The 20,320-nt window shown below is 40.7% G+C and overlaps 1 protein-coding gene across 1 annotated transcript; it reads right to left on the reverse strand.

Annotated features, from left to right (window-relative positions):
• Positions 1-4,483: 4,483 nt before the first annotated feature.
• nt5c2l1 (5'-nucleotidase, cytosolic II, like 1) lies at positions 4,484-13,296 on the reverse strand. The gene is made up of 18 exons (XM_037118275.1): positions 12,581-13,296; positions 11,358-11,431; positions 11,097-11,214; positions 9,618-9,713; positions 9,068-9,159; positions 8,426-8,483; positions 8,212-8,305; positions 8,068-8,121; positions 7,898-7,981; positions 7,776-7,811; positions 7,571-7,678; positions 7,415-7,481; positions 6,226-6,396; positions 6,091-6,142; positions 5,701-5,761; positions 5,149-5,325; positions 4,959-5,053; positions 4,484-4,873 (listed from the first exon to the last, which is right to left on the reverse strand). Exons 1-17 carry the CDS (start codon positions 12,655-12,657, stop codon positions 4,961-4,963), a joined length of 1,512 nt encoding a protein of 503 aa, XP_036974170.1. The 5' UTR covers positions 12,658-13,296; the 3' UTR covers positions 4,484-4,873; positions 4,959-4,960.
• Positions 13,297-20,320: the final 7,024 nt, after the last annotated feature.

Raw genomic sequence — 20,320 nt, forward strand, 5'->3', positions numbered from 1 at the left:
CCTGCTGGAGGTGAAGCTACTGTCCACAAAACAAAAAGCTTCAAATCATGACCAGGTCAGGAAAACAGTTCAAATTGTAGCACTTGTTGTACTTTTAATCGTGTATTTTGCTGTCCCTTAAACTGAATTGGAAATTCACTGCTTCGTCCACACGGTGAGTGGATGACAGAATAAGTGCCTGGTGTCTCCTGCAAAATGGAGAAAAAAACCCTCTGCACATGTCCTCTTCACATGTCAAGTCAGATTTATCTCCACAGTCCCAATCACAACTCATGCATTTGCCTCGAAGGGCTTTAAAGATCCGTACAACACACAACATCTTCTCTCCTCAAACCCTCAGTTCACAGTAATAAAACTCCCCTCGTTAAAACTCTTTGACTTCATGTACACCAGGGATCTATTTTATTAATATTACAGCCTCATTATCCTCCACCAACAACCAGCGGAAGAACCACAGGACCTCCACTTCCTCACTTCCACTCCACAATATCCTCCATTAAATCAATTAGTCATGATCCAAGAGGATTATTACAGAAGTTCATTGAAGCCCCAGAGCCGCGTGGTGGGCGACGGACATCGATCCTCCACCGCCAACCGATAAACAACGGGCCTCATCCGTACCTCTCTGCCGCCTGATAAGTGTACATCGAGGTTGTTTTTCCACTTCCACGGGGGCGAGTGCAGACTCCAAAGGATGAAAAAAAACTCACCCCCATTAACTGAACTTCAGAGGAATTCCTCACTTTACATACGGAATGCACTTTAGGTCAAAGGGCAAAGGGCCAGAGGGGAATCCACCCGCGCCCAGGCAGGCAGGCAGGCAGGCCTTATTTAAACAAGCCTGGAATGCCTGGTTAGAAGAGAAGAGCAGGAGCAGAAGAAGAAGAAGAAGAAGAAGAAGAAGAGGAAGAAGAAGTAGTAGAAGAAGAAGAAGAAGAAGAAGAAGAGGAGGAGGAGGAGGAGTAGGACGGGACCTCTGTGCCATTAACAGGGGCCAATAAATACCAGCACTTTTCAAATGAGCTGCACCGGCTGACTGCATGTGCTACTGAGTCTGAAATTTATTACGAGCTTCTCCTGGTTATTTATTCACCAGTTAGTCTGTGAAAGAGGTGAAATCACTGTACTGCGTTTGATGTGCCGCACAAGTACACGATCCTGGGTGTGCAGTCAATCCCTGAAACATGCACTTTTCCCTTTTCCTTTTTATAGCTTTAAGGTCTTATTCCACTCTGTCTGACACCGTCATATATATTGTTTTAATGGCTGGTTTCAGCTCTCTGTAGAGGATGTCTCTCTGCGGCTGCCACATTTCTTCAAATTGGCATATTTGCGTCATTTCGCGAATGTCAGGTTTTATTTTTATTGTCGTCATGCTCACACAACAAAACTTTGTTCGGCCTCTCTTGGTTTATCAGGTAAGAGGCAGAGCTAAGAGAAGCTGAGCTGCTGCGCTTCTTTCCCCCACATTTCAGCCATTTTTGGAAACATTTATACACTTTTTGAACTTAAAATAAAATTTTGTTCTGTGTCTGAACTCTGTTCAGCTGCACATCATGGCTTTTAAATAGCTGACACAAATTAAAGGAAGGGGAAGTAAGTGCACACAGGATCAATGCTTTTATTGTGTATTTCATGTGCCGTTTCAGTTACTCAATATTACACGTCCTACAAATTCCTGCCTTTAGCATTCCGTCAAACTTTTTCAACTTGGAGGGACGAATCTGAAACTGAATAACAGGCTACAGGCAACAGCTAACATGAACTGAATTGTGTTTTTTAAGATGCAAAATGGTGTCAAACATTTACCTGACTTGTGTTTTACATTTCTTTTTTACAAGGAGCATCAAACTGGCCAAATTCAACCTTACAGTGAGCCAACTCAGGCCCACAAGCCACACTTTGACTTGCTGATCAAAAGGAAAAGAAGTTTTCGTTTTTTCCCCCCTCCAAATTAAAACCAAAGCTGATTTCTGCAGCAGTTTCTGGTTAATTGAGGCAGCCCCCTCACCTGCCTGTCTGTAATTTCAGGATCAATAGGCAAGGACCCGGCGAGCACCTCTAAATACAAAACCCCTGCATTCCGAGCGTGGGCCAACCTCTCCATTTTTAGGACCATCTCGCCAAAATTTCTTACAAATGACATGCTACAATCCCCATGGCCGTGGTGGAATTCAGTTCACTTCGGGGCTTCAAAGCTGCTGAGGGACTCGTCGGCCGCTCTGGCCAATAGGTGAAGAGGGGTGGACCCTGCCTGCCTTGACCTCACCGACCTTCCCCAACCCTTCCCCCCGATTCATCCACCCACCCACCCACCAACCCTGTGTCGTGCTCCTCATCCCCCCACCAGCTTCCTCATCCATCTATCTATCTGTCCATCCAGCAGGGCAGCCGGTCAGTCAGTAGGTCAGGCAACACATTGAATGGTTTTTCAGAGCAACAAAGAGCATTACATATTGAGATTTAGAGCCAAAGGTTCCTTTAAGAATGGATGCACACAAAAAAACCCCCCATCAAAAATCAGAATTCATGTCTTTTTTCAAAAACTGACTGCTCAGCGAAGGTTAAATGGATCACATATTCTACAAGAAGTGTTTTTTCCTGAGGCTGCTCGTCCTCCGTGACTCGAGCACTCACCCCATACTTGTCATTTCACCACCCTGGCTGTCCACAGACCTGTTTTCACAGAGCAGCTGAAGTGAATCAGACAGACAAAAGGCTTCATATCCACCACAGTACGCGCTCAGAGAGAAGAACTCAGCGGTTCTGCAGCAGCCCCTCTACAAACCCTTGACTCAGCGCCTTTGCTCTGTCATTGAGGCAGCCATTTTCCCATGAAGGCTCACGAGATCGCCCCCCGCCCCCCCGCCGTACCCTGCAGGAACCAATTACCTCGCTTTGATGAGAGCACGCCTTTCATTTCTCTTAACTGCCCGATCAAGGGATGATTTCTCTCTTTTATTGTTCGGATTAGTGGCCCACAGGAGAATATGAACTTTACACCGGTGTGGTTTTGTCTGCGTGTTGGTTACATTTAGCCGTAGCAACACCGCACAGAGAAAGTGGACGTCTGAGGCCGCCAAACATAAGGTGAAACCATTTTGGTGTGTTTTAGAAGAGTTGCAACATCAGGTCTTCCATTATTCTGATTCCTCTGATGGTGTTTTCAGATTTTCGTACTGTGTCGCCATCTGCTGGACAAAGTTGAATTTGCACACATTTATGCATGTGAGGAAGACGCCATATGTTTTCATGCACTGGTAAATGTTAGCATTCTGGGAAGTTTTGCCTCCATGATTTCTGTCAGATCAGTGAAAATAAAATCAAAAGACACTTTTAGGTGTTTATTGTGGTTCAGATGAACACCATCATTCACATATTTATACATAAAATATCCAAAAACCTTTGATACAGACAAAAACTGGGAGGCTTCATGGTGATGTCTGACAGAAATTAAACACTTTCACTCTTACAATCTTAAAATACATATATTTAAAGATAGTATTCACAAAAATAGTATTTTATCAAACTCTGAGCCTGACATCTCTACTTCAGCAGCACTTGGTCCATTGTTATTCCTATCTATGTTCTGAAGGGTATTACCAAGGGGTTTGCACATGTTTTAGTCATAGCCTGATTTACACATCTTCTTTTTTTATGTTGGTTGACAACATTTTCTGATTTCTGAAATATCAGACTTTTCCTTCCGTGGAAACCTTCGGCTCTGACATGTCCACAACATGCAAGAAGACAACTTACACATGTACACTAATACAGCGCAAAAACTAGTGATGATATGTTCATTATTAGACAGTGAACAAACACAGTTATACACTAAATTAACTAACGAGACGTAACAACACAGATGGCATGTTAAATCAGACACAAAAGTGTGATTTAGGTGTCTGGTTTTCAAAGTATAATTGCAAACATCATTTGAATATTAACAAGTTTTTGTTTTAACCCTTCCTTTTCTTTTTTCTCGGCAAAGTATTACTGCCACTATATTATAGTTACCAGTGTCATGATGGATGTGTAGATAATGACTGTAGTTCTAGAGTTTAATCCTCCCAACCCTGGTGAGCACGTCCTTTAACATTAACTGAGATCCTCTGATGCCGCACACACACCTTTAGACACAGTAAGTTGTTCATAAAGGGGCTCTGTGGAACTTCTGTCTATGTTTGCGACCAACAGTAGGTACTGTTTCTCTCTGTTAGTGGAGCAGAGAGAGGCACTGAGACCAGGCATTCGAGACCATGTATGAAGTCAAGTATTTTGGACTGCTGTGGAAAATCTGAGTCGTTTACAAAAGGAAATCTACGGTCCAGCAGCATTAAACAAGTGAGACAGCTCATCCACAGGCTTGTGTAGGCAACAGAGAGAGAGACGGAGAAGGTCAAATTTGTTTCACGTCAGGTTACAATCTGCTCACATATGACCAAAAAAAAAAGTATTTCTAAATAAAAACAATGAGTACAAATCATTCTAATTATTTATTGAAATGAAACAGAAGTTGCACAAACAAATAAATAAAGTTACATCTTATAAAAACACAATACCAACCTGACATGTAACAAGAAATTATGAAAGACCTGCACTCATATATACAGTAACCCTGAGTGTGTTTGCTTTGAACCTCATGCATCAGTTAATGGTTTAGTACATATTGTAGCACTTCAAATCCAGTAGATAGAGCAACACCATCTTGTAAAAGAGGCACATCATGCTTGCGGCAAAGTTTTTAATAAAGCTCAGGTGTAAACTGTCACCTGTCGGTGAGAACTGTCCATATGACACATGAGAGGATTCCTCGGAAACATCTTCACACCTCCCTCTTCCTCTGAAACGTCTCGGCCAGATGTCTTCAGCACTGCAACAGAGAGAAATGTTAGTAGACTCTTAAATAAATTCGGGAAAGAATGAGTAAAACAAACACTGCATCATGACGACAATACCTTTAGTTTCTATTCATCGTGACAATATTGTTTTTGACAGCGAGATCTGACGTAGCAAACTCGGCTGAGTTTTGAGACATCGCCTCGTGCGGCATCTGAAAGAGTTCACGAGAGAGAGTGAGGTGAAGAGCAGCCATCAAGGGGAAAGGTTGTATTCTGTCCAGGTGCAAGGGTGAGACAGAGGACTGACCAGGACTGGGGGAGCCATGAAGAGGTAATTAAAGGGGTAGTGCAGCAGGTTGAGGCAGGTGGACGAGTAGAGATCTGCATAACGCATCAGCTGGCTTGCGAACAGCGTCTGTCTGGAGCCGCTGCGCAGGAGGCTTCCCATCTGGCCGTAGGACTTGTCCATTCTGTAGGTCAGTACCTGCCAACACAAACAACAACCACGTCAGCAAAAAAACCTGGACAGAGCGTGACAGAGCATGAAAAACACCTGAAAAACAACCAGCTCAGCTGTGCAGACATCGTGTTTGTGGTTTCTGCTGCATTCTAAAAACTTTTATTATTCTAACTATTATCATTCTAGTCTTGAAAGAATCCTGCACACTGCCCATCACTTCAACTCACACCACAGTAATAACAACATGTTATAGACTTTGTAATGGCAGTGTAGATGTGTGTTGTGTGTTTCCAGCATCAAGATTCTTTAAAAATCCTTTAATGTAACAGCAACTTCTTTAGCGGTACGGTGCAACCATTTCCATTGTGGTAAAGTTGTGTTTTGATCTGTGGCACTCACATTCATTCTCATCTGAATGTTGCTGATGTCGGGACACTCTTTACTGCCGCTGTCCATGTGCCTTCAGACAGCAAACACAGAAAACAGTCAACAATCTCTCCAGCGCTTCATGTCACTGCGTCATAGTTCTTGTAAAAAGTAAACAGTAAAATGTTAAGTCATTCCAACAATGTCACTGAAAACACATTTGTTTATCATTAACATGTGACTGAACATTTTCACGTGCACTGCAAGATATTATAATTTGCAAATCACTGAAAGCAAACTTGACATGGACTCAACTAATTCCTTTACTAATGATGTAACAACCTTCTAAATTACGATTGCTCACTATAAACTGGCTGTATATAAACTTTATGAACATGTTGAGTGTTGAGTATGTCAACTCACTTGTACAGCTCAGCTAAGAAGATGTCGAGATGTTTAAGCTCCTCAAATAAACCTGCAAAAAACAAGAAAATCATGAAGAATTTGAAAATTACGAAACGATCAATACAAGAGCCGATGTTGTCCACTTCTTCTTACTTTTCTTATCCTCCCACACCTGCAGCTCCTTGGTGAGCTCCGGCACAACCAGAAAGGTCTTCCAGCCCTGACGTTTCTTTGATTTGAGGATGTCACCAAAGATGTGATCGCCGACGTAGAGGATGTCCATACCTTTGACTTTCAGCAGGTCGCAGACGATGTCTGAAGATCCTGCAACAGGACGTTTATTCAAGATATTACAGAGGCTAACATGGAAGAGGGATTAGATATTAACAATAGAGAAATGCATCCACATCACAAGCACACATAGAAACGCAAGAGTATGGAAGCAAACAGGTCGTAATCATTGTTTTGAGCCTCTAATCATGAAATTTAACCACTGCTGAAAAGCCGAGTTAATGTTGAACCTGTGAATTTATAGCACAGACATATCTAAAATTTTTCAACCATCATCTTCTATGTAGTTTGTGGTCATTTAAAATGTTGCACTGAAAACATAAAAGTATTTTTCATCTTATAGTTTACAAATTACAAACCAAAATTAAAATGTAAAATTAAAAGAAGAAAACCTGTAATTTGTTTGGTAATTTTTGGATCTAAAACTCCAGTTGAGCGAAAAAGGTGGATTTAACATTGTTAAAATTCCAAACAGGAAAAATAAAAACAAGGGGTCTCCTACACTCAAACTTTGTGTGTCTGTATATACATACTCCACTTTATGTAATAAAATTAGTTATAGTTTATTTAATGTAAATGACAAAATCACAAATTTAATTGTAAAATTAAAAACAACACAAATCTGCACAACAATTTAAAAAATCAAGCAAATGAAATAGAATGAAATAGTGATTTAAAAAATTACTGGAGCACAGATGAACTATGGATTGAGTGTTATTACAATAACAAGTTACAGTAACGTATTCAGTTGTTTATAAGAATGTCTTGCTTCCATACTTCTTGCTGCAAATCTTCACTGAAATTACCACCAAACTCAAACAATAAGCCTGTAGGAGTCAAATCAGAGTTTCTGCACTGTATCCTCCAGACTCTCTGTCAGGATATAATCAGTGTATGTCAACATACCCAATGGTCAAAATAGATTAAATAACTACACCTCTTTTTATTGGTAGTAAAAAAGTTGCTGTTCCTCGCTCAGTTCTAATTCATTGGTTCTGTAAATACTACGTGACAATACTGAACAACACAACAATGAATAAAAGAATGTTACCTCCAGAGTAAACGGTTCCATGTGCGAGGTCTCCTGTGTACGTCCCGATCCGGAGCTTTCCCGTGTCCTGTGACCGAAACAGATGAAACATATCACTGAAACTGCAGCGGATCAACGTGAACACATGAGTCTTCGTCGTGTCAGACTTGGTCGTACCGTGTCCACCTGTCTGAGCACAGTCCCCTCTGCAAAGAACAGCGGCTTTCTGGTGTCCACGACGACCAGGTCGAAGAAGGAGCGCCAGGACTCTTTGGGCTTTCCAGACTGGAACGAAGAGAAATGTTAAATGTTAAATGTTAAAATATGTGATTCAACTAAAGGGACTGAATATTGAATATTTAAACCATAAACCCTGTCTTACCTTAATATTACTTTCAAGCAGGTATTTCATAATGGCCTGGGTGAAGGAGGAGAGAAAACCATTTTCACATAATTTGCTGTTAAGAGTGTTCAATCATCATCTCCACCTGTTCAGAAGCTCACCTCAGTGTAGCTATAGTCGCTGTTGGTGGCGAGGAAGACCTTTGCCACCTCTTTAATCCGGGTCAAGAGAACAGTGAGATTTGGCTGTAGAGGACATTTGTTTAACAATTCACTTGTTTTGTCTGAAAGCTAAAAGACATTTTGGTGCATCATCGTGCCAGTTTACTCACATCTTTGACAACATATTTGTCCAAATTCTTGATGGTTCGTTCTTTTAGGGTTCCCTGTACAGCACACAGGAGAAGAGTTACCACGCAACAGAAAAAAAACTATGATTATAATGTGATTCTACATCTTTTGATCTGTTAATTCACCGTATCGTGGATGAAGTCCATTGCGTCTCGAACATCCTGGAACATGCTTCTGTAGGACATGAACAAGTCGCCGTGCTGGTAACCTGTCGGGAGGCTGGAGGGAAGAGTGATGAAGTTTATCCGACAGTTCATTTAATGTTTGATTCTAATAATTCAGAGCTGAGAGGAAAAAAGTTAGGGAACAGTTTAACAAATGGGAGGAGCACCCACTCACTTTGTGTATCTGGTGCATCTGGTGAAGAAGTCCACAAGGCAGGTGTAGAGATACGTCTCTGCAGGGTGCACGGAAACAGGTCAGCCAACACTTTTAAGTTATATTCATCTAACTTTAAAATTTCAAAGACACCTATAATGCTTTCTTAGTTTACTTCAGTTCTTCTGTGTTTAACATATGATCATGTGCATATGAGGGAGAGAGCCTACCCAGGTTTTTTAAACATGGGTACATCCACTAAAATTGTGTATTTTCCCTATTTCCACTACCCGCAGGCAAGGCAGCACATCTGTGAATTTAATCTGTGTACTTTAAGTGTTACGATGTACATTACTGATGCCACATTTCACATCAGGTTTATAAGAGCCGCACATTAAACTGGAAGTTACCAGGCTCGGACGGAGTGTAGCGTGTTCACCCGGTTCACCCGGTTAACCCTGTTCACCCGGGTCTTACAATTAGTTCAAAACCAAGCTGAGCAAAGGTGATAAAAATCTGGGTCTACTGCAGAGTCAGCTGACCCAGGTGTAAATGCCCATTGCACACAAAAGCCAGATCTTAGTGTGTTTAAGTGGGATTTTTGACTAGCTGAAAAGAGGTATTAGCATAAATCTTTAATGATGTTACAGGTGAATTTAATACCTGAAAGATTGAAGAGAGTGTTAAGAATGTAGAAACGGTCGGTGTCGCCTCTTTGGATGAACTTGTTGGGGTAGTATGTTTGAATGTCTTCCCTGTGGAGCACAAACAGAACAGAGGTCAGTGTTACAGATGTACGAATACAAACTGACTGACTGCCAATAAGAAGCAAACCAAACGACTAAGATCACACTGAGCTGCCTGACCTCAACTGACGTCATGTTGTCGTTATAATTAAGTAGCATTGAAACACAAACACGAGTACATACAGTCAGTCACAGCAGAAAGAAAACAGGAAAGAAAATTATGTTCTAAATCTAAACTTTGGAATATATTTCACTAAACATATTCTTTATAAAATAAAATCTAAAGAGAATACTGCTGAAGATCTTCAAACAGAGCAGCTGTTTACATCTGGAAAGGCTGCTAGTCAAATTTTGTACTGTATCTATCTCTGATTTGTCTTTTCTTTATTTCCTGTCCCTGTCGAACCTACCTGAGCTCTAGAGTTCACAGGTGTGTTGCAACATTTTGGTAGCGTATTTGACCTTACCCTTTGAGGAAGCTGAAGCCGTGACTGCATATTAAAATATTCCCATTTGAATCCACCTTCAGGAGGTTTCCATATGTGGTGTCGATCACTAAACCGCTGAAGGGGGCAGAAAGAAATTCAACTCATTAACATGTGCAGACTGTTAAAAGGCGCAAAGAACTTTAGAATTTAGAATATATATAAAGCTTCATAAAACAAAATGATCAACAGAAATGAGACTTCTGACAATACACTGAAGTGCTGTGTTGCAGATATTCACTGATATTAGCAGCTAACGAGCTAGCCCTGGCCCGCTCTATTTCACTTTGAGCTCCCAGTTCGGACCTTCGCTTCATGGCTAACTGAGCTAGCTAGCTAGTGGTAACTAGGGTTAGGGTTAGGGTTTCCTGAGTTTCTCGGATCTGCAGCGTGTTTGGATCTGAATCACCAGGGTGTGACGTTCCCCACCTCTCATAAGCGTTCATAAAAGCACCCTGTCACATCCTGACTGGCTGGGAGGGGAATGTCCCAAGCCGCTTGGAGTTACTAATAAAAGAGTCAGTCTCCACACCCTGTGCAGCACGCGACTTTAATCAACTGCAATCAATCTCAAATTTGACACTCAGCTAACAAGACAGCATGTGCCAAATGTTGAGACTGCTATTAACAATGAATCATCAATACAGCTGGTAATATTGTCATGTGACTTATTGTTACATTCAGCAATCATTTTAGATTTGGGTTATTTTCAGTTTGTCTATGAGTTCCCACTGCAGGTATGATTTATTGGGACTTCAGTGGTGACTTTGCAGATTGCTAACCAACTGGACACCCCTCATTTCACCCTACCCTTACAGTGGCCACTAAACTGTGGAGGTCCCTTTACTAGAGCCAGTGTTTGTTAGTCCATTCTGGGCTACTGTAGAAACATGCCAGACTCACTGGAAGAGGACCAGCGCCCTCTGTAGATATAAAAGGCTCGTTTTAAGGTAACAAAAACACCACAGTTCTTAGTTTCAGGTGATTACACGATAATGACAACATAATTATGATTATTATATTACATTTCTGCCTATAATAATCCTGCACACTGCACCTTTAACTTACCATTCATTTCAGCATTTTTTTAAAATATTTTTTTAATTTCAAGTTAATTTTCAGCTTATTTAATATAAATGTGTGCCTTTATGTTTACATTTTCCAAAATTCCAACACCATTGTTTTTGGTTTTGTTTTAATTCCCTTGTTTTTATTTTGATACTATTGTTTATTAAATATGAAAACAAGATGGTTAATTTCAAGGTGTTCATCCCACATTTTTTAAGGAAAATAAAAAGTTGTCTGTGGGTAAAGTGGGTTATTGAGAACATCATTGGCAAAAACTTACTTTCCCCCAGCACACAAAGAAAATTAAATATATAATAGGACAAAATCTTTCCCTTGAATTTCCCTTGTTTCTGTGTCTGGATCCTTAGTTACAGAGGGTGAGTGTGAACTAACCGTGTGGGGAAGCTGGGGTCGTAAGTGTAGCGCAGCAGCTCGTGAGGGTATCCAACAGACACCATCCTGTCTCTTATCAGCTCAAAGCCCAGGCTCTCGTAGTCAGGAGACTTGTACACTACAAACAAACACATACACCCAAACACACCCTTAGAAAACAATAAAAAGAAAAATATTCAAGCTGGAGCCACAACATACTTCAGGCTCATAACGCCACTTGGTTACCCGTGTCACACACACAACGCTTTTGCGGTTACATACTCGCCATCGTGTAGTCCATGTCGAAGCCGTAGCACTTGATGTTCTCCAGCGTCAGACTCCTGTTGACGAACACTCTGTGATCGAACACAAAAACACAGCTGAAGTCTGCACATACATGACCAGGGACACACACTTGACAGAGTACAAGACCTCACACATGCTGCTGCAGATGTCTGTGGTGGATTTGACCGGACAAGGTCTTTTAAGGTGAAGTGTGCCGCAGGAGACCCCATCAGCTGTCTGCTTATCAGCTGTTTATGTTTTTTTAAAGGTGCAATACTGAGAATTGGGGCCAGCATATAAGGGTAACTGTTAACGGCTGCTTACTGTGTTCCCTTTGTCCATCCATGACTTTGGCTGCTATTAGTTTGTTAGCTTAGTTAGCTCAGTTAGCCGTGCAGTTAGCCAGATTACCAGGGGAGTGTGGCTGTTTAAAGAAAGAGTTTTCTTGGGCCTGGGGATACACAATACATAGACTTTATATTATTTATTCATTTTTTTAATTAAGGAACTTCATCTACATTTACCTCATTTTAATTTTATCTCCACCTCTGCTGTGAGTCACTACAGCGGACATGGAGCTGGGTGGAGGGTAGAGATGTTATCATTACCTTCAACTATCTCCACCACTGTTTCGACTGTTGGACTGCCAACAAAATAAACAGACCAACACAAAATAAGGATCTGTTATGTGTTTTTAAAGTAAATGCACGTGGTCATGGTTCCCTGTGTCACTTCTTGCCCGTCTTTATCAGTGACACCCTGACAGAGGAGGAGAGGCCTGTCTGCAGCAGAGGGCCAGGCTCATCCCTGGCTGACAGATCATATTTATGGGGTTTCACTGTAAATAATTTACCTGTGAGCTCTTGTTCTCAAAGGGTGGTGCAGCTGACAAACTGAGGGTGTTTCTTCTGAGATCAATCTAGGGAAATAGTTTTCTAGTGTCTGGCTGATTACAATATTTACTGACAGGGTGCAGAGGCAGGTGAGGATTGAAGAAGTGGATATTATGGAGTGCCGTAGCCGTAGTAGTTAATAACACAAAATAATGAATGTCTCTTGGCCTGGTGTTGTGACTGATGACACTGAAAAAAAGTTTAACTTGGAATAAACAACAAAAGTTGAAGAATTATTATCTTAGTGTCACAAAAACCAGTGTGCTGCCGGTGCTAACATCAGACTACACGATGTAAATGAAATCGTACCAAACCAGATGTACTCACTTTTGGTCAAAGCCCCTGCGCACCTTGGGCTCAGCAGTGGAGGTGGCGCTGAGGTCTGATGTGTCCATCGCGTCCATCGCGCCCGCTGAAGTCACACTGCGCTCTGCCACCCACCACTTTGTGTTTCTGATATTCCCTCAGGGCACCCAATTCACCAGGATTTTGTAGGCGTGGTGCGCGGTCGAGCTCTTTCCCTGCGTATTTGCGCCCGCTGATGAGGTAAACGGCCCCGGGACACACGCTCCTCCTTCGCGTGTGTCTGCGTCGTCCTGCGAGACATTCGGCCCTGAGCGTGCAGATTGTGTTATCAGAGGCGCACACATGGGCCCGGGCTGCACGTCTGCGTAAGTGGTAGGAGTTTCCCCCGATGGCTGTCAGTCCAGCGGTGACCGAGATGTTCTTCATCCTCAAAACATTCAAAACATCTCCGATGGTTGAGTGAGTCACGTGCATTCAAGAAACAAGTAGGGGAGACCAGGGACAGGTGTAACACAAAGAAATAATAATAATAAAAAACATTTAGACTGGAGGAGCCAATTTGATATATTCATAAACTTCAACTGTTATGGTGTATTTAAGTGGTTTTATAAGAGATATACAGATTGCAACATTGATTTTTACACAGTGGCCCCACCCAGTGACGATTTTAGAAGATGATAAAATATATCATTCACCATTATTGTAACAATTAATGTCCTTTTTTTCCCTTTAACTTATGATTTCCTTTGTCCACATTACTTGGCAGAAGATGGGAAACCAACTACTTAAAGACTGTCTGCCTCCTCTTTCTGAAATTTGGCATCCTGCAAACAAACACATTTCCACCGATGTAACGTTTCACATTTAATCTGCACATTTGACCTTTAATTTGCACATTAATAGCCATACATATTTTATTTGATCACTTTATTTGACAGGGAAAGTGCATATATACAACGTTTCTGAAAATATGCCAGAGTTAGCCCGAAATGCAAATCTAGCTAGCAAGCTAAAGGTGTACAAAACACTTTATTGGCTAGCTTATCTGGTTTATGTGTATGTTAACTTTTAGTTAGAGATGGTTGTAACAAGGCGTAACAAACGGAAACTAGCTGGACTGCTGGTTTGCCCTGTGAGTCACACTTTCTTGACATCTGAGCTCAGAACAGTCTATGAAAAAGTAAATTTGATCGAAAAAGTCATTTCTTACCCCAAACCACACTTTTGCTGGTAACTTTCTCTGAAAGTTTCAAACGTGGCTCCTTCTTCGTCAGCGAGCAGACGATCTCACTGAGCAGGTGCAGTGCCAGTGAAATCACTGAATCTTGTTCCTGACTGGAGGGATTCAAGGTGTTGCAACTTTCAGATGTTATAACTGTACCTGGTCTCCGCCTTGTAATGTCTGCAACATGTACTGAATGTAAAAGTAGGCGACAAACCTAAAATTAAATCATATTTTATTGTGAAAAAACATCTGCAGTGTGGAAACTTTTGGAGCAGAAACCAAAAGTCTCTAAAAGACAAGCAACAAAAACATGCAGGTTTTATGGTCTCCCAGAAGAGAATAAAGCTGCTTATGTGATTTAGGTGAGATTGAAGGCTATTTTATGTTTTGACACTCATTACATGGGGATTTAAAGGCTTCACGTTTTATTAAATACAATATTGTTCAGGAAAAAACATTCCCATCTATGTGAAATGATAAGATATGTTGGAAGTAGCTGACACAAGGTGAACTGGAGAGGTATGTCTGCAAAAGAAAAAAAAATAATTGTGCTTCCTTGGGCGCAGTCATCCTACTGCAGACACCTGGAAACCCAGCAGCTGTCTGATAAATCTCATCATCTTCCTTTAATTTCTGACTTTGAAATATCCGTCTGCACCTTAAGTGTTTTATTCAGCAGGAGGTTGCTTCACCTTGACAAAGCTAGCTTCCTCTGTGCTTCCCTCTCTTTAAAAAGGTCTCTTCCCTCTTGTCTCATGTCTTGTGTAACACGGCCGCAGAGCTACAAAGGCCCGAGGACACTACTGAAGAGGAAAGAATAAGATTATCTTAGCAAACAATCTGACTTTGAGTTGAACTTGAGCTGTCAACAACAACCACCTGCAAGAGAAACAGAAGTGTTGTGCAACAGCTGGATGATTGATTAGAACATGTGATGGGCCTGATAATATTAGCATGTCCCCTGTCTGATGACTAATACTGCCTTTTGAACAACAGCCTGATGACTGATAGTAAGATGACCCTTGTGAAGGACTCTGCATACCTCGCATCGTTTCCTCCATGGGTGAAGGATCTGAAGCAGAAGGGGAGAATTTGATTTCCCCCTTTCTAGTGTCACATCAGCCTCTCCCAGGCCTTCAGGAGTCGTGTGCTCACAAAGTGTAGCTAAAATATAGTTTGTGTAAATGTCCATACGCACACACTTCCTGTCCTGACCCTGTTCCCTGTGTTGCCATCTTTGCATGCATGTAAGTTGCAGTCTTTATGATATCTTATGCTTCTTAATTCATTTACTGCAACACTATATGTCTTCACCTTCATTGTTACAATAACTGTCCACTGTCTCTGACTAATCTTTTGCATAAGTTTATCCATCTGGCTCCTCAGAGTTTGCGTCTGCTCAGCTGAGTGGTCAGTATGGCCGACGTCCATTGACCATAAGCAAAGATACCAGTCAGCCATTGTGTTGAGTACGGTCTGTAACTGTGTTTTAATGATTTTTTACCCTTCTTCTGTACAATAACATGTAAATGATTACAATCTTGTTGCGGATTTCCTTCTGTTGAATACAGAATCATGTTCTAAGTCCTCAAGAGGAAGCAAATGGTAAGTTTGTGAGTTTTTACAGGACATTAAGGTTGTAATAAGACAGCCCTGAGAATATGGAGCAATTTGCATGTATTTTTCAGTTTGCATTGCCAATGTGTGAACAGATTGCAACCTTACTTAAAACATAAGACCTTTTCCCACTTTCTCAGTTGCTTGTATATGCCTGTGGAAGTCAAAGCTAACGGTTCAGCAAAAAATGTAAACTATATTGCAATGTCGTGGTTTTTGCTGCCTAATCTTAACATGCCTGTGAAGTGGACGTATTGCTAAATGTCAGTTATTTCATCCAGACTTTTCTGGCTGGTCTGGCTGGTAAATTGGCATGTTGCCATTTGCTAATTACTTTTTCAGATAACATTACAGGGCAGCCAACCAACATCAGATCCATTCAGCATAGCTAAGTTATAGCTAGCTGGCTAACCTTAAGCTTGCTTGATTGCTACCATTATCATTAGCTAAATTTTATCTGAGAAGATGTTTTAGTCAGCTGACATGCCAAATTAATTCACCAGCTAACGTGATCAGTTGTACTAACAGTAAATAATGTAACTGATAAATAGCTTCATACTAGCCAAAAGCAATGCAAGGCCACCAAGCTAACTGTAACTTAAGCTAAGCTAAGGTTAGCCAGCTAACTTTCACCTGTCAACCCAGCATGGCTATTGGTTGCTTCTTGGTGTTAGCTGAGTAAGTATTTGCTAGTTCCATCAAGCTAGTTATTATCATGAAACCGATGGTTTGTGTAAATATAGAAACATCATCAGTAATGTTATTCTAAATGTAACAAAATTCATTATCCAGTATTCATTGTCAACTTAAGTGTTCTTGTCTCTCTGTCACATTACTTTATTGCCCAATGGCCAGTCTGACAGTTACTCAAGTCCCTGGAGTTATTAGCCATAGCTTTTGAGCCAGATGAGATACAAATACAAACCTGATGTCTATTTTACCTTTTTTTACCATAGGAAACCCATTGGAATACTTACATTTATGATTGGGTATATCAGGACCCCCCAAATTCCCTAAATTCAATATGGCCACGGTCCGAAAAAGGGTTTTGGCAACAAATATTTAACCAAATGCGCTACAAATGAGGATGTGGTGTCTGTTTTATGTTTATTGACCACAGGAATTCCATTGGCATATTTATATGTATGCTTGTGTAAGTCTGGAACCTGTATTCTTTTAAAGAACAACTTTGAAGGTTATTCTCAATTTTAATAGATCCTCCAAAACACCAAGTGACGCCATTTGCAAGGACTTTGCAGACCTCCTCAGAAGTAAAATCAATGAAATCAGATCAAGTCTTTTACCTCAACAGACACACCGAGATCATTGATACATAAAAAGAAAAACTTGAAGCCAGTAACACCCTGTGTGTTAAGTCAACAACAGCTCGTACCTCGACCTCTGAGGGTAAGGAGCGTAACATCATAACTCCAAAACTCTCCACTAACATCACCCACAATAATCAAACTGTTGCTTCCTCAAGCAGAGATGACCCATGGTGCTGAAGTCAAGATCCAGTCCTGATTTTTGTGTCTCTTTATCTGAACAGATCAGTTTCTGCTCATACTTGGTCTGTGAGCAGATGTAGTGATTCTTATATTAATTGGGATTGCCGTCTATTTTGCTTGTAAGAAGAAGAAATGCAAGAAAGCTGAAGGCTCTGCCATCCCTGAAGAGATAAACTATGAGAACTCTGATGTGATGGTTGAAATGAGAAGTTCTGCATCTGAACTTTAACTTTCTGAACCAACATCTCAGTGTCGCCTCTCAGCTGCTGTGATTGGACACGAGTCTCCATGGATGTAAAGAGGGATTAGAGTCAAAATTATAAACTCTTCTTATTACTCTCAAATTACTTCTTAGCAGCTCACAATCACCTTCCCATAATAAGTCTCAGAATGCTTTCCTCATTTGTGTCACTGTGTAATTCTGTCACTGAGTAATAATGTAAATAATGTCAAAATTACTTTAATCAAGCTTTAATTTAGTTGCTTTATTGTTCTGTATTCAAAACCTGTCAGTCAGTCATGTGACATCAGTCAGTTCAAGAAAGCTTCCTGTATGTTGATATTCTGATCATGAACTGTCCCTTTAATGACAGCTGACACCAGATTCATCATCAGTATCAGGTGTGAGGTTTCCCTCTACTGGTTCACAGAGGTTACTGTGGTTGCTTTTGTTGACTGAACAAGTGCAGCATCTCCACACAATCCATGATGGCTGGCATGCACCTTTAATATTGTAAGCAGCCAATAAACACAGAGGGGAAGAACAAGCACACTGTTGTTCTGCTCACTAGATATTGAGTGTAAATGATGCTTGTTTGTGTGTAATACTGAACAGAAAGTATCTATAGAGCTGTTAATGTCTTAAGAATCCTTAATAAAACATTCTGCCTCTCTAGATATTTTCTCTTTGTTGGTGCAAGTGTAATGTCAAAACAATTTTATGTTTACAGGCATCAAGCTTCATTGAACAGTGGTCAGTGAGAGGACAGAGAGAGGAAGATGACGTGAGGAATTATACACATGAGCTTCAAACCCAGAACATTACAGAGAAGTAGCTCCAGACCACTGTGGGCCAACAGCACAGTGTGGTTAAAAAATATTACACTATTTACAATCCTGACTGGGCGAAACTTTCACTGCGGTCAAGCCAGCCGTGTTTCGCCTTCGCTTGGTCAAATGAACCCCACCTTTTTTTCCAGTGGGTGAATGCACTTCTGAAGACCTGCTGCGAGTGAATTTGGGGCAGACTGCAGTCTCCCATAAAACATACCATACTTTTACAGTAATTATTCGCGGTAGTAAACTGAAGCCTTCAGATTATAACCGGGAGTGCATAATATAAAGTACTTCTTATTATGCATACAAGTAGTCTAGGAAGTATAATTACTGTAAAAGTATTGAATATTTCATGGGTCTGATTGTGAGACTTATATACTTAATATGTACAAGTGTCCTGTCCCTTTCTGTGACATCACCCCCATGAAGTCATCGTTCACATTTAATTTCTATTAATTTTATGGTATGGTTAAAAGTACAGAACAGAAATTGATAACACTTAAGCTAAGGTGTCCAAATCACCTGAATTCACACATTTACAATATTAAAGTAATGTAACTTGATTGCATGACTTGATGACAGATCAATAAAAAAAAAAAAACACCTTTTGTTTTCATTGACAACTGTATCTGTTAATAGCTGTTTTATTTATTTATTTTTATTTCTTTTTTTGACAAGAGAGATTACAGGAAACAGGATGCAATAAAGACTCTCGGACCAGGACTCAAATCCAGGGTGAAAGCTGAGGCTCTGTTCACTGGACGCCTGCTCTACCACCTGAGCTAAATAGCATTTCTCAGTCCTGCACAAAATAAGTCCTATCGGAGAGTTTTAGCAAGACGCCATTGTCACACGGTGCAATGTTAACTTGTTTATAAGCATCGTTACAGCCGACTACCTGAGTACAGCACAGTTAGCTAACAGGCTCCATGTGTTGTCCCAGTATGTTAGTATGTCAGCACCTACAAGGTCATTTTGAGCAGCTAAAGTAGTTTATACACACAATACGCAACCTCATTGTAGCCTGCACAGAATGTATGCAGTGTGTTTGTCTCAGTTCTGGTTTAATGTGATACTTAAATCACTGCACTGACTCCCTCAAAAGACTTTAAAATCATATTTCTCGTGTATAAAGCACTACATGTTCTCAGGACTTAACACATTCGGTTTACTTTTGGTTTACCTTTAAAAACACATTTATTTAAATAGATTATAGTAGATTTTACAGTGCAGAGTGATGTGAGACTCGAGAAGTGCTGTCATGCACATGGTTACAGACTACTATATCATTCTTTATTTAAAAAAATAAAATACCTGTGAGAAAACCCCTTTTTTACCCTGTGTCTGTACTCTGATAACATCTTCATTTTTCCTGTTACAATCCTGTTACCTCCTCTCTCTAGGTGAACAGTGGGACTTGTCTTCAGCTTTAACTGGATCAGCTCTGACCTGTATGGTGATCAGACCAGTGAGGAGAGACACCTGGTCCAACAAGGTCAGTGCAATGGAGGTGCCAAAATTAAAGGCAGAAAGTGTGAGAAAGTGTTCATTAATACTCTAGGATCAATAAATGACTCTAAAGGATAGTCGAGTCTCATTCACAAGTCATTGAATATTGATGGTTTGGGTTGGCAGAAGCCACTACAGTGTCACTGTTGGGACACTAGTCTCTCTCCCTCTTTTTCTGTTTGTCTTTTAGATAAAAGAAGGAAGTAAAAGTAATATTTTAAATGGGTTTTACTAAGTGCTATATTGTAGGCAACTGGCCTCGTTTCAGGTTAACATGTTAAATGGGTTTTGTTAACTGAGAGGAAATATGAACAGTATGTTTGTTTAGAATGCCTGCATTTATTTGATCACATTTATATATAATATAAATGATACAAACAATAGAGAGGGACCACCACAGGAATCTGAAGGGAAAGTGTGACCATCTTTCACCTGTACTTTACCAGGGGGATCGAGCATGGCTGATATATCGGCAGAGTACTAATGGTCACTGTTAGTTTCTCTAGAACGAGAGCAGCCAGGAGCTGAAAGCGTGGGCAGAGGAACAGGCTGCTGAGGACGAGTTGGACGACGACTGTTTCCTAAACTGAATCCTGATTTCCTGTAATCGAGTTTTGTGGACTGACAGTTTGTATGTTTACAAATTAGAAGCCAAGATATTTAATAGTTGTCATCAAATCCTAGTTTGATGGCAAGATATTGCTGTGTTCAGTCAGTGAATGCTGGAGGGACAGCGTAACATCATGCCTCTGTGTTTTCACCTTGTTGATACAGGACTCGAACAGAAGACAAAACAATAACCCTGCACTTTGTTTTCAGTCTCCACACTGGTTGTAAACATCAACA

Source organism: Acanthopagrus latus, chromosome 12, assembly GCF_904848185.1.
Source record: "Acanthopagrus latus isolate v.2019 chromosome 12, fAcaLat1.1, whole genome shotgun sequence".
In the NCBI taxonomy this organism is placed as follows: domain Eukaryota; kingdom Metazoa; phylum Chordata; class Actinopteri; order Spariformes; family Sparidae; genus Acanthopagrus; species Acanthopagrus latus.